The sequence below is a fragment of the Nycticebus coucang genome, chromosome 14 (assembly GCF_027406575.1).
Source record: "Nycticebus coucang isolate mNycCou1 chromosome 14, mNycCou1.pri, whole genome shotgun sequence".
Taxonomy (NCBI): domain Eukaryota; kingdom Metazoa; phylum Chordata; class Mammalia; order Primates; family Lorisidae; genus Nycticebus; species Nycticebus coucang.
The window spans coordinates 81667096-81682448 of NC_069793.1; the positions used below are offsets into that span (position 1 = coordinate 81667096).

The following is a 15353-nucleotide window of genomic DNA, read 5'->3' on the forward strand; positions in this document are numbered from 1 at the left end:
TTTACAAACACTGATTTATAAATTCCATATAAATGTAAATTATGCATTTGTGCACAGTAAGTTGTTGAAGGAAACTAGAAATATTTTACCCCAAAGTATATTTTTTGACATATTTTGAGATGGCGCATAAGTATCACAGAAGTAACACTGCAGAGATGTCATTGGGGGAAGGCGATTTATGATGGTTGAGAATCTGATCTGCTTTAATACAGTAAGGTCTGTCCTTTCCTGATAATAGAAAAGTTTAACTCAGAGTTTGACACCTTTAAAGGTCTGGAAAGAAACACTTACCATCTGTGCTCTCAGAGTGCTACTACCTGTAAGGTTTCATTTATGTAACAAGACCACCTTTGCTATCATACTTGAGCCTCTTCCTCTTTCCTTCCCTAAACCTGTTTTTCTGCTTTCAAGACCCTAGTCTTTAAAAACCTCTGTACCTCAGGGAGGAATTGAATCTTCATTCTGAGGGTTCTCATGTACACATCTTTAACATAAATTTGTAGGCCAGGCATGGTGGCTCACTTCTGTAATCCTAGCACTCTGGGATGCTGAGGCGGGTCTACTGCTTGAGCTAAGGAGTTTAAGACCAGGCTGAGCAAGAGCGAGACTTCATCTCTAAAAAGTATAGCTAGGCATTGTGGTAAGCCCCTGTAGTCCCAGCTACTTGGGAGGCAGAGGCAAGAGAATTACTTAAACCCAAGAGTTTGAAGTTGCTGTGAGCTGTGATGCCACAGCACTCTACCGAGGATGACAAAGTGAGACTCTGTCTCCAAAATAAATAAATAAATAAATAAATAAATAAATAAATACATTTGTAACTTTTTCCTCCTGTTAATCAATAGGCTTCATGTCAGTGGTTTTTCAGGGAACCTTAAGGGGGCAAAAGCATTTGCTCCCTATAGTTTGTCACAAAGGCAAGGTGACCAAAGTCACTCTTCTTCTGGGAGGTCCCAGGGAAGAGAAACCAGGAACCTAACTGGCAAAATGGTAAAAATTTCTTACCAGGCAGGCTCCTGGCCTCTCTCTCCGTCTGTACAATCTGGTCAAGCAGATGTTAAAAATCATTGTTTATGGGTGGTGCCTGTGGCTCAAAGGAGTAGGGCACCAGCCTCATATGCCAGAGGTGGCAGGTTCAAACCCAGCCCCGGCCAAAAACTGAAAAAAAAAAATCACTGTTTGTTTTGATTGATGGAGAAAGAAGATTTTTCTGGCTAGCCTTGATACAGTGACCATGATGTACTGATGTACTTTGGGTACTTGGTGATATAAATTTATATTGTTTGATCCTTCCACAAATAGTGTTTTCTCCATTTTCTTGTGTTGTTCTGTCAAAAAGGGATTGCCAGATGAAAGTTTCCTCTCATCTTGTTTTGTGTTCTTAAGAGTTTGTCATGTGACCATGTGGGAGCCCTTCCCCTTGGTTTTCAATTATTTTAGGATTGCATGTTTGGTGGCCAACATAAAAATGGCTACAAATCTGAGATTTTTTGTTTGTTTGTTTTGAATGTGGCAAGCTCTGGGGAGTGTTCATCATAAAAGATTGCATTCATAAGGAGCTTTTTGACTTCCCTGCCATAACCTCTTTCTGGGAGGATGAGGAGATCTTCAGGATTGCTCTTTCTCTGAAGATGCTATTGGATTAAGTTGCTTTCGAATAAGTACATCACTGAAAATTAATGCCCAAAAGATGTATCCTTTACATCAGAAAGATGAGTTTTAGAACTCTCTTATTCTAAATGGTTGCCTTATTTATATTAATAGAGTAACTGGATTAAAGCAAGGATACCATAATTATATTGTGACTGTCCTTTAAAATGCTCTTGATGAAATTAAAAAGCAAAACCTGGCCTAAAAGATAAAACTCCTTGTATGCTGCCCCAGTGGGAGTAACAAAAAAAGCCAGTTCACTTTGTGGCTGCCTAGCATTTGAAATTTTGTGCTTCCATCACAGCAGCCTGGGTTCAAATTCCCAGTCAGGGAGTAAGTCTATTTTGGTTTGATATTTGTGTAAATTTTGCCATTTATTGATTCTTTTCCCTTCTATACATAGATTTTGATGTTCTGTATTCTGTGAGGACATACGAGGCTTTTAGACGATTACATGAGTGATCAGCTGAGATGCTAAGGCCTTGGAAAATAGACCTGGACAGAACTGTGAGTTACACTCCATTCGTGCCTAGCAAAACCGTCCTTTCTTTGAGCTTTCTTTAGGACAGTTCTAGATCTTGTAAAAGCTGTTCTCGACCTCTCTGGGGGCACCTTTTGCATCCTCGATTAAGCTATAACCTTGGTTTCACTCAGAAGGGTACCTTTAGTAAAAAAGTCCAAAAACAAAAGCAAAAAAAAAAAAAAAGGATAAAAGCAGCCATTTTTCCCAACTAAATGCTGCTCCCGCTTAATTTTATTACTCCTTACTCCTTCTTTGCCATCTTCAGTACCACATGAAAAAACCCAGAAGAAACCTCTAAGGTAGTGGTTCTCAACCTTCCAAATGCCGTGACGTATTTTCATTGTTACAAAGAGGTGGCAACCCACAGGTTGAGAACCGCTGCTCTAAGGGCTCGAAAGACTTCAAGAAAAGTCAGGGAAAGAACTAACATGTTCATTTAAATACAGGTGAATCTGATAACTTCGGAGATCATACTATTCGTACTAGGAACACTTCCAAATTTTTAATGAAAAAGTTGATGCATTCGAGAAGATTGCTAACCAAACCTTAAGCAGAACAAAAATTAATTACATAGGACTGAACTAATTTTTATGACCCTTTGTTTAAAACATTGTTATTTTTAAATTTTTTCAAAAATTTCTTCCATTTTTCCAACTTGGACTCAATGAAATTGGCACTACTTTATTCTGAGGTCCTGCAAGCACACTTTTTAACACACAAACTCCAGGCAAGAAAAAATTGTCAGATTTCCACTGCCTATTTTCACTTTATCTGAAGCTACTTCGAGTTTATCAACTAGAAACCCTAGCTACACACCCTCCAGACTCTGAGAAAACTAGTTTAAACATTGTTCCAGATAGTAAGCTTTGTTTTCCTTCCATTTGAGTGCTCCTCAGGGATGCTAGCTCCTGGAATGGAATGCAGCTGTTTAACTGAACTGACCTATTCACAGGACCGAGAGACCCACTCAGGAAGAAGGGACAATTTGTTTAAGTTAGGTCTTTTTCCATTTATTTCAATTTGTTTGCCTTTTTTTTTTTTTTTAACTCTTTGTCTATGTTTAACAAACTCTTACAACTTCTAACCCAAACTTCTCCAAAACTATCACCTTGGCTTTTAATATGTAAAACTTTTTAGTTTCAAAATGAAGATTGAAGGAAATTAGAAATATTTTACCCCCAAATATATTTCTTTTGACATATTTTGAGATGGCTGCCATGAGTCTCACACATAGAAGTAACAGGGCAAAGATGTCTTTTGGGGGCAGGGAATTTGCATCTATCCAGAATTTGCATTAATAGAGACAGGTTTAGTTTTACTCTGATCTAGAAAAGAAAAGAGTAACTGAGCGTCTAATACTTTAAAAGGTCTGAAAAGAAACACCTACCACCTGTTCCCTCTGAGGGCTGCTACCTGTAAGGGTTCATTTAGGTAACAAGACCACCTTTGCCAGCTACTCAAGCCCCTTCCTCTCTCCCTCCTCAAATTTGTTTTTCTGCTTTTAAGACCTCATTCTTTAAAAACCTCCGCACCTCACAGAGGAGGTGAATCTTCATTTTGGGTGTTCCCATATATACATGTTAAAAATAAATTCAAAAACTTTTTCCTCCTATTAATCAATCAGCCTCATGCCAGTGATTTTTCAGTGAACCTTAGGGGACCAAGAGCCTATACTCCCTACCTTGCATGTTTACATATTCTAGCAAAGATGACAACAATGTTCCATTACATACAATAAACTCAGGCATCTTTTATCATTAATGTTAGAACTATGCATTTATAATTATCTGGCATCTTCCACCTAGGATCCCTTTTTTAAAAATACTATATATATCATGAAAAAAATTTCATCATGGCAATTTTTATCATAAAAAAAATCAAGTGTCGGGCGGCGCCTGTGGCTCAGTGAGTAGGGCGCTGGCCCCATATGCCGAGGGTGGCGGGTTCAAACCCAGCCCCGGCCAAACTGCAACAAAAAAATAGCCGGGCTTTGTGGCGGGCGCCTGTAGTCCCAGCTGCTGGGGAGGCTGAGGCAAGAGAATCGCGTAAGCCCAAGAGTTAGAGGTTGCTGTGAGCCGTGTGACGCCACGGCACTCTACCGAGGGCGGTACAGTGAGACTCTGTCTCTACAAAAAAAAAAAAAAAAAAAAAAAAAAATCAAGTGTTTTTTTTTTTTTGTTTGTTTTTGTCTTTTTTTTTTTTTTTTTTAGAAAATTGCTCAAAATTCTTTGGCTGTGAAAGAAAATGCGGTGCCAAATTTTTGCCTAATAAGATGACATTTTTAAATGGAAACTGAGTCAAGCCCAAAGGAAGTGGTTTTGGTGTCCAACACTTCATTTTTCATGGGCCTGAATTGGCAGGGTGACTGTCAGCACTTTGGGGATGATCGGAGGAGGCTGGGAGGTGACAGACAGATAATGAGAAAAAAAGAATCGTAACTATCTCTCGGGCCAACTCTGAACACGCTGGGCATTAGTTATTTGGCAGTGGAGATCATTCAACATCCCCTTGCTAGCTGCTCTTCCAGCTCACTTCTCTGCTTCTGGGGTCATTTTCAGGAGCAAGTGCCTAAAATCAAATGTCTGTTCACTGAACCCAGTCAGGAGCTGGCCTCCGGGGTCCCAGTCAGCAGGGGCAGTGAAGAGGTCTATTCCCTTGCCAGTGACCGCCCCTCCCGCACCCTCCCCGGCGGGCTCACCGGGGCCTGCGGAAGGTCAGGCCGTAGTGCTGGCAGGCCAGCCCCACGGTGGGCGTGTACACGATCGGCAGGAACTTCTCCACGTCCGACGTCAGCACTCGGTAGAAGAGCTTCTCGTTCCGGTCTTGGAGCGTCATGAGAATGATGTACCTTGGAGAGGTAGAAAGCAGCGAGCTGATCACAGAGCTGGCCTGTGGCCGCCCTCCAGCCCCTGGGTGGAAGGGCGGGGCCCCAACTCCCCTCCTGCTGCGGTGGCACGTTCAAGGGCGAGTCACCCATCTGCCCCGAGCACGGGGTTCAACATCTATAAAATTTCGAGAAGATGACTTGCCTTCTGATGCTTACTTTTATAATGCGTTGGAGGCTAGTGTTTAAAATACTTTGCATTAACTCCTTTAAGACTTTCAAGGATTTGCGAGGTAGGTACTGTAATTCTTGCTATTTTAAAGGTAAGGAGACTAATGTTCAGAAAAATTACTGACTCACCCAAGGCCTCATGGCAGAGTAAGGCTGTGAATGTAGGCATTCTGAATCTGGAATCTGTGCTCCCAACCACTGCTCAAGATAGTTTGTTATGTTATTTAATATCACATGGGAATTAATGAGTGACAATAGTATGACAATGGGGATGGAGTTGAGTCAGGGAGAATAATATTGAGCATGTGACTTCCTGTCACCCAGGGCTGCTTCCTGTCACAAGCAGCCTTCACAAGTAAGTGGCCGAGTAGAAAGTAATCTCAGGAGATATGTTTGAAAAATCTGTCTTTTGAGCTTGAGATCACTAAGCCAGGAATAGAACCTTCCATTCACACTCCTAAAAATGCAGAAACCTCTGCTAGGAGAAAACGCAGAGGTTGAAATTCACAATGAGGTGTGACTGTTCAAATCAAAAACTTTCTGGATGACGATTTGAGAGACAGTATAGAGTCTTGAAGCCTTGGCATAGAGTGGGGTGAGAGAGATTGTCTGACAAGAGAAAAAGCTGTGAGGTGGTGGAATGTTCCCTATGCACATGGGGACCAGAGTGCTGGGTTGGAATTCCAGCTCTGCTGCTTATTACCCTGTTTCCCAGAAAATAAGACATCCTCCGAAAATAATACCTACTTACAGGAAAGATAAGACGTCCCCTGAAAATAAGACCTACCGCATCTTTGGGAGCACACCTTAAAATAAGACACTGTCTTATTTTCGGGGAAACAGGGTAGCTATGTGACCTTAGAGAAGTCTTGGGACCTCTTGAGACCTGAGCTCTTCTCTATCAAAGCTGCTAGTCCAGAACTAAAAGCTGTGTTCTGGAAGGTGTTTTTAGGGAAGATTTATATCAGGAATAGCCACCATCTGACCTGACTGCCGGCATAAGGACTCCCTTTCCCAGTAGCTGTTTGGGCTTGTATCTTCCCAATTATACATTAGTTACGTCAATCTGGTAACCTGAAATTAGTCACAGTAGGAGCATTTACACTATGGAAATTGGCAAATGCTCTAAGTTCCCTACCCCTCACTTCCCACAGGGTACCAGTTATTAGACATTTACCAGCACACCGCTGCCTTTGCCCAAAAGAATCTGGGGAGCCTTCTTAACATTTCCCCAAGCACCTGCTAAAATAGGGGACTCCTGGAATGAGTGGGTGAAAGTAGTCTACAAAACATTAGAAGCAAACACTCTGTGCTCCCCAGAATGGGCACATTCTTTTGTTCCTAAGCCCAGAATGTCATCCCAGGAATATAAGTGAGGCTCATCTAGCTGGAAAGAAGTGGAGGAAAAAGGATTTTGAACTGTAACTTTTAGAGTTTGATATCTTCAGAAAAAAGGATTTCACTTCGGACTTTAATTCTTCTTTATAAATTTAACAAAAGAGGGAGGTTCCGATTGTTAGGGCACATCTCATGTTGTTAGTTGAATTCATTGTGTAATTTCTGGTTTGCTCTTCAGGGTGACTTGGCTAAACCCAATCTGAGTGGGATAAACAAAAGGGAGAGAATATTTAGCCTAGGCCACAGTATGGAGTTAATGTGAGTAATAATCCTTTGAGTTTAGAATTGGTGGGAGGATGGCCAGGGGGCTTGCATTCACTATCCTTTGGAAACAATGGATGATATAGGGGAAGCATTGGAAGATGGGTGCAGGAGGACCCTGACATGCTGCTGAGCTCTGCCTCCAGGGGGACAGCCACACCCTCGAGGACCCAAAGTCTTGCCCATTTAGCTCTATGGATATATAGGGGGAATGCTATTCTTCCTGAATTTCTCCTAGAGTCCATAACAAGGTGACACTGTTAGAACTCTAACATTGTTTGAACTCTACAATGTTCTAAGCACATCACAAATGGTCAGAAAGAAACATTTACCACCTGATCGGACATGTAATACTAATGCATTTAATCCTCATAATAATCCCATGAGCTAGCTGCCTTTGAAATAACCATTGTACAGAGGTGAATGACCCAGAGAGGCTCACGTTTGCCATTAAGTGGTAGAATGTGGAAAGTGGTAGGAATGTAGATAGACACTCAGTCTTGTACTAGAGTCCAGTCTTGCAGTCTCTTGGCTCTGCTGCCTCTTAGCTGTGGCATAGCAGAGAAGTGAAAAGCATAGACTCTGGAGACACTATATGTGTACACATCCTGGCTGTGCCAATTCATAGCCATGGGACCTGGGCTTCTTGGGTAAAGCTCCTGAAGCTGATCTTATGATTCCCCATATGGCTTTTTGTGTTTACATCTGGGGAGAATCCAGAGAGTGGGCAGGGTTAGTAGCTGCTGCCTGTAACTGCCACTATTTGGTATCTAGGTCCTTCCTAAGGTGTTCCCTGTTCGTTTCCCTTCTCCCCCACCATGTTCTCCTAATTGCAGGACCTGGGCTATGTGCCACTTCCTTTATACACCTATCTCAAGTCTTTGCTCCACCTCTCCCTTCTCTGTGAAATGCCCTCACAGTGCTTCTCCAGCCAACTCAGCATGACCACTTCCAAGAAGCCCTCCTGGATTCCACTGGTCAGAGTTTAATTTCTCTTCCCGCTTCTCCCAGGACATGTTGACTGCACCTCAGTCATAACAAGCCTCATCTCTCGGGAAGATCATCACTCCTTTAGAAGGCCCAGCTGGGTCTGGGATCTCTCTCTGAGCTCCCAACCTTTCCCAGCTGGTGAGTTTCCAGAAAACCATGGTAAAACCACAGTAAACAGACAGCTCAGCCCAAGGATTGGGTGGAAGGAACAGACTCCAGGCACTGACTTGTCCAAGTCGCTCTGCTGCCGTTCATAGTATCTCATAATCCGGAGGAGCTGGACATCCTGGCTCAGGAAGCAGGGAGGGATGAGGCCATGGATTCCAAGCTGCAGCCTTTCCTCAAGTGTAAAGGCCATGCCCTGGGAAGAACAGGAAACACACACACATGAACTGAGGAACCAAGAAGAGGTGGCATCCATAGTCAGGCTGAAGTCTGTGTGACTCAGCAGAAAGGGCCCGACTCAAACCCCTCCCCTGCTATCTAGGAAGAGGGTCATCTTGCGCCAGTTACTTTGACACTTCTGAGCTTCAGCTTCCTCAGTGGAAAAGCAGGGAAAATATCTATATCACCAGTTTTTTTGTTTTACTTTTTAAAAATAATATATTTTATTTTTAGAACAGTTTTGGTGTTATCAGAAAACCGAGAAGCTAGTACATGGCTCCCATTTGCCCCTTCTCCCAGTTTCCCCAATCATAAACATCTTATATTTGTAAGAATCAACAAACAATAGTGATCTGTTATTATTAACTAAAGCCTCCAGTTTACTGACATTTCTGAATTAGCTTTTACCTTTTTTGTTTGTTTCAGGATCACATTCAGGATCCCATATCACGGTTTAGCTGTCATTGTCTCCTTAAGCTCCTTTTGACTCTGACAGTTTCTTTTTTTTTTTTTTTATTTTTGGCCGGGGCTGGGCTTGAACCCGCCACCTCCGGCATATGGGACCGGCACCCTACCCGTTGAGCCACAGGTGCCGCCCTGACTCTGACAGTTTCTCTCATTTCCCTTGTTTTTTTTTTTTTTTTTTTTTTTTTTTCATTTCCCTTGTTTTTTATAACCTTGACAGTTTGGAGGATACTGGCCAGGTATTTTGTGTGATATACTTTCATTGGAATCTGTCCAATGTTTTTCTCATGATTAGACTGTGGATATGGGTTTGGGGGAGGAGATCGCAGAGGTAAAGTGCCACTTCCATTACATTAGATGGAGGCAGCATATAATACACACAGTTATCATTGTTGATGTGGACCTTGGTCACCTTGATAAAGGGAGTGCTCATCAGCTTTCTCCACTGTAAAGTTACTTCTGTTTTAGAATTCTTTTGCCAGGGAAATTTGTCTCCTCGCCACCATTTATTTGCTTATTTAATCATTTATTTATATTAGAATGGACCTATGAGTATTTATTTTATACTTTGAGCTTTATTTATTTTGTTACTCAAATTGCTCCAGCTTTGGTCATTGAGAGCTCTTTCAGTGGCGTCCTGTGTCTCTTTGACATATTTTAATAATGTAGTGGGTTGGTTTGTTTTGGAGCAATTCTTTACTTTCTGGCACTAGAAGATGCTCAAGGTTCATCTTGTATATTGCTTGCCCTGATCCTGGAGTCAACCATCTCTTCAAGGAGCCCTGATTCCTTTTTTGCAGCATGGCATTAGAAAGCAAGATCTGGGCACTACTTACTATGTGTGTTCCTTGCTAGGGGGTTTCATTGTTTCCGGTCCCACTCAGGTGACAGGGCACAGAAGTGTACATGTGTATACTAAATTGTGTGTATAAACACATATCCATAAATGTTTCCATATTTAACCATATGAACCTACATTAAGTTAAACGTAGTTCATACTAGTGCTTCCAACCCTCATCAATTAGCACATGGGCCATTTTAGCCCCATCACTTTTCTGATCTAAAAATTTCCACTCCAACAGTAAGAAACTTGTCTCCTGCCATCTGCCATTTATTTACTTAATTGCTTAATTCCTGTATACACATACATCAGTATCAAAATTGTTAACTCATGGGCTCAGTGGGTAGGACACAGCCACATATACTGAGGCTGGTGGATTCAAAACTGTTCCGGGCCAGCTAATGCAACAATGACAAGTGCAACAACAACAAAAAAATAGCTGAACATTGTGGCAGGCACCTGTACTCCCAGCTACTTGGGAGGCTGAGGTGGGAGAATCGCTTGAGCCCAAGAATTTGAGGTGGCTGTGAGCTATGATGCCATGACACTCTACAAAGTGTTGACATAGTGAGACTCTGTCTCAAAAAAAAAATTGTTAACTTGTACCACATGGAAAACAACTTTATAAATTAAAGTACAGTGCTCATACACAATTCATTTTACCTTTAGTTATAAGCTCCACTCATTTCTAAAGTTACGTAAGTCAACACTTCTCTACCCTCTTTGCTGAGATCATTATATACATTTGTAATAGAGTTAGAGTCTCTCCTCATAGTCTGCGTTGCTTCCTGGGATCCCGTAACCTATTAAGTAATTTTAAAAACACCTGGATACATTAAGGTTCATTCTCTGGGCTGGAAAGTTCTGTAGGTTTTGACAAACGCAGGTTATGCATCCACCATTACAGTATCATACAAAATAGTTTCACTGCATTAAAAATTCCTTGGGCCTTACCAGTTCATCCCTCTGTCCTCCCCGAATCCTTTGGCAACCACTCAACTTTTTTACCATCTCAATGGTTTTACTGTTGCTAGAATGTTGTACAACTGGAATCATAAAGTATGTAGCTTTTTCAGACTGGCTTCTTTCACCTAGAAATATGCACTTAAGGTTCATTCATGTATTTTCATAGTTTGATAATTGTTTCTTTATATCACTGAATAATATCCCATTGTATATTTGTATCATAGTTTGTTTCTCCATTTGCCTGTTGGTTTAATGGTTTTTCTCTATTTACTTCAGTTGCTTCCTGTTTTGGGTAATTATAAATAAAGTTAGCTATAACTATTCCTGTGGGGTTTTTATGTGGACAAAAGTTTTTAAATCAATTGGATAAATACATAGGAGTATAATTGCTAGATCACGTGGTAAGACTATGTTTACCTTTATAAGAAACTGCCAAACTGTTTTTTAAAGGGGCTTACATTATTTTGCATTCTTATCTGCACTTCTATGAAATGTCTAGATGGGCAAATGCAAAAATGGGAGCATTCCTGTTTTTCCCATTCTTTTTAGCAATTGATTTGTCAGGTTTCTTGGATTTTAGCCCCCAAACTAGTAGGTGTATGGGGTATGTCATTATTGTTTAATTTGCAATTCTCATTAACATCGTGTTGTGTGTCTTTCAGTATGCTTATTTTCCATCTGCATATCCTCTTTGGTGAGGTTTCTCTTCAAATATTTTGCCTATTTTAAAATCTGTTGTCTTTCATTATTGTTAAGTTGTAAGAGGTCTTTCATCTACAGTTACAATGCATTCACTACCAAAATTCTAATGACTTTTTTTGCAGAAGTACATAGGCTGATTATCAAATTCATATGGAATAGCAAGGGTTCCTGAACAGCAAAAATGACTTTTATTTTTTTAATTTTTTTAATTTTTATTTATTTTAATTGAAGGGAAAGTTTATTTTTATTTTATTTATTTATTTTTATTGTTAATTCATAGCTGTGTACATTGGTGCAATCAAGGGGTACAATGTGCTGGTTTCATATACAATCTGAAATATTCTCATCAAACTGTTCAATGTAGCCTTCATGGCATTTTCTTAGATATTGTATGTAGACATTTGTATGCTGCATTTAGTAAGTTTTGCCTGTACCCATTCTAAGATGCACCGTAGGTGTGGCCCCACACATTACCCTCCCTCCACCCCAACCTCTCCCCTCCCTTCCCCTTCCTTGGCCCTTTTCCCATAGTCTTGTGCTATAGTTGGGTTATAGCCTTCATGTGAAAGCTATAATTTAGCTTCATAGTAGGGCTGAGTACATTGGATACTTTTTCTTCCATTCCTGGGATACTTTTTCTTCCATTCCTGAGATACTTTGCTAAGAAGAATGTGTTCCAGCTCCATCCATGTAAACATGAAAGAGGTAAAGTCTCCATCTTCCTTGAAGGCTGCGTAATATTCCATGGCGTACATGTACCACAATTTGCTAGTCCATTCGTGGGTCGATGGGCACTTGGGCTTCTTCCATGACTTAGCAATTATGAATTGGGCTGAAATAAACATTCTGGTACAGATATCTTTGTTATATTGCGATTTTTGGTCTTCTGGGTATAAACCTCCTAAAGGAATTATACGATCAAATGGCAGGTCTATTTTTAGGTCTCTAAGTATTCTCCAAACATCTTTCCAGAAGAAACATATTAGTGTGCATTCCCACCAGCAGTGTAGAAGTGTGCCCTTTTCTCCACATCCACACCAACATCTCTGGTTTTGGGATTTTGTTGTGTGGGCTACTCTTACTGGGCTTAGGTGATGTCTCAAAGTAGTTTTTATTTGCATTTCTCTGATGATTAAAGATGATGAGCTTTTTTTCATGTGTTTGTAGATCGTGCATCTGTCTTCTTTAGAGAAGTTTCTCTTCAAGTCCCTTGCCCACCCTGAGATGGGATCACATGTTCTTTTCTTGCTGATACATTTGAGTTCTCTGTGGATTCTGGTTATTAGACCTTTATTGCAGGTCTAACCTGCAAATATTATCTCCCATTCTGAGGGTTGTCTGCTTGCTTTACTTACTATGTTCTTGGCTGTGCAGAAGCTTTTTAGTTTTATCAGGTCCCAGTAGTGTATTTTTGATACTACTTCAATTGCCTGGGGAGTCCTCCTCATAAAATATTCACCCAGGCTGATTCCTTCAAGAGTTTTCCCTGCACTTTCTTCAAGTATTTTTATAGTTTCCTGTCTTAAGTTTAAATCTTTTATCCAGTGAGAGTCTATCTTAGTTAATGGTGAAAGGTGTGGGTCCAGTTTCAGTCTTTTACAGATCGCCAGCCAGTTCACCCAGCACCATTTGTTAAGTAGGGAATCTTGACACCACTGAATGTTTTTAATTGGCTTGTTAAAGGTCAAATAATGGTAACTAGCTGGATTCATCTCTTGGTTCACTATTCTGTTCCAGACAGCTACTTCTCTGTTTTTGTGCCAGTACCATGCTGTTTTGATCACTATTGATTTATAGTACAGTCTCAGGTCTGGTAGCATTATTCCTCCTCCTGTGTTTTTATTGCTGAGTAATGTTTTGGCTATTCGAGGTTTTTTTCTGATTCCATATAAACCTAAGTATTATTTTTTCAAGATCTTTAACATATGACAACGGAACTTTAATAGGAATTGCATTACAATTATATATTGCTTTGGGTAGTATAGACATTTTAACAATGCTGATTCTTCCCAGCCATGAGCATGGTATGTTTTCCCATTTGTTAACATCTTCAGCTATTTCTTTTCTTAAAGTGTCATAGTTCTCTTTGTAGAGATCTTTCATGTCCTTTGTTAGGTATACTCCCAAATATTTCATCTTCTTTGGCACTACTGTGAAGGGAATAGAGTCCTTGACTGTTTTTTCGGCTTGGTTATTGTTGGTATATATAAAGGCTACAGATTTATGGGTGTTGATTTTGTAGCCTGAGACATTGCTGTATTCCTTGATCACTTCTAAAAGTTTTGTAGTAGAATCCCTAGTGTTTTCCAGATATATGATCATATCATCTGCGAAGAGTGAAAGTTTGAAGTTTGATCTCTTCTGATCCTATATGGATACACTTGATCGCCTTTTCTTCCCTAATTGCAATGGCTAAAACTTCCATTACAATGTTAAAGAGCAATGGAGACAATGGGCAACCTTGCCTGGTTCCTGAGCTAAGTGGAAATGATTTCAATTTAACGCCATTCAATACGATATTGGCTGTGGGTTTGCTGTAGATGGCCTCTATTAGTTTAAGAAATGTCCCTTCTATACCGATTTTCTTAAGTGTTCTGATCATGAAGGGATGCTGGATATTATCAAAAGCTTTTTCTGCATCAATTGAGAGAATCATATGGTCTTTATTTTTTAGTTTGTTTATGAACTGAATTACATTTATAGATTTACGTATATTGAACTAGCCTTGAGACCCTGGGATAAATCCCACTTGGTCATGGTGTATAATTTTTTTGATATGTTGTTGGATTCTGTTGGTTAGGATCTTATTGAGTATTTTTGCATCAATATTCATTAGTGATATTGGTCTATAATTTTCTTTTCTTGGTGAGTCTTTCCCTGGTTTATGATCAAGGTGATGTTTGCTTTGTAGAATGTGTTGTGTAATATTCCTTCTTTTTCTATATTTTGGAAGAGGTTTAGTAATATAGGTACTAGTTTTTCTTCAAAGGTTTGGTAGAATTCTGGTGTAAAGCCATCTGCTCCTGGGCTTTTATTTTGAGGGAGATTTTGTATAGTTGATGCTATTTCAGAACTTGATATTGGTCTGTTCAACGTTTCCACTTCGTTCTGGCTATGTCTTGGTAGGTGGCGTACTTCCAGGTATTGGTTGATTTCTTTCAGATTTTCATATTTCTGAGAGTAGAGTTTCTTGTAGTATTCGTTAAGGATTTTTTGAATTTCTGAGGGGTCTGTTGTTATTTCATCATTACCATTTCTGATTGATGAAATTAGAGATTATACTCTTTTTTTCCTGGTTAGGTTGGCCAAAGGTTTATCTATTTTATTGATCTTTTCAAAAATCCAACTTTTTGGGCGGCGCCTGTGGCTCAGTCGGTAAGGTGCCAATCCCCATATACTGAGGGTGGCGGGTTCAAACCCGGCCCCGGCTGAGCTGCAACCAAAAAATAGCTGGGCATTGTGGTGGGCGCCTGTAGTCCCAACTGCTCGGGAGGCTGAGGCAGGAGAATTGCTTAAGCCCAGGAGTTGGAGGTTGCTGTGAGCTGTGTGATGCCATGGCACTCTACCGAGGGCCATGGAGTGAGACTTTGTCTCTACAAAAAAAAAAAAAAAAAAATCCAACTTTTGGATTTATTGATCTGTTGTATAAATTCTTTTGTTTTCAATTTCATTTAATTCTGCTCTGATTTTGGTTATTTCTTTTCTTCTGCTGGGTTTCTGGTTGGAATGTTCTTCCTTCTCCAGTTGCTTGAGATGTCCCATTAAGTTATTAACTTCCTCTCTTTCCATTTTCTTGAGGAAGGCTTGCTGTGCTATAAATTTCCCTCTTAGGACTGCTTTTTCAGTATCCCAGAGGTTCTGATAATCATGTCTTGATTGTTGTTTTGTTCCAAAAATTTGGTGATTTCCTTCTTAATCTCATCTATACCCCATCTATCCTTTGGCATAATGTTGTTTAGGTTCCATGTTTTTGTATGGGTATGCAGATTCTTATTGTTATGAATTCGTCTGAGAAGATGCAAGGAATAATTTCTATTTTTTTAAATTTGCTGAGGTTAAACTTGTGCCCTATGATGTGATCGATTTTGGAGTATGTTCCGTGGGCTGATGAGAAGAATGTG

The 15353-nt window shown here is 40.2% G+C and overlaps 1 protein-coding gene across 4 annotated transcripts in view; it reads right to left on the reverse strand.

Moving 5' to 3' along the window:
• Positions 1-15353, reverse strand: part of ME3 (malic enzyme 3) — a 290015-nt gene that overhangs the window by 147579 nt on the left and 127083 nt on the right. For all 4 annotated transcript variants that reach the window (XM_053561321.1, XM_053561323.1, XM_053561322.1 and 1 more), the window contains exons 3-4: positions 8102-8235; positions 4869-5018 (exon numbers count right to left, since the gene is read on the reverse strand). In XM_053561321.1, the coding sequence (XP_053417296.1) occupies positions 4869-5018; positions 8102-8235 (284 nt within the window). The remainder of the gene's footprint in view (positions 1-4868; positions 5019-8101; positions 8236-15353) is intronic.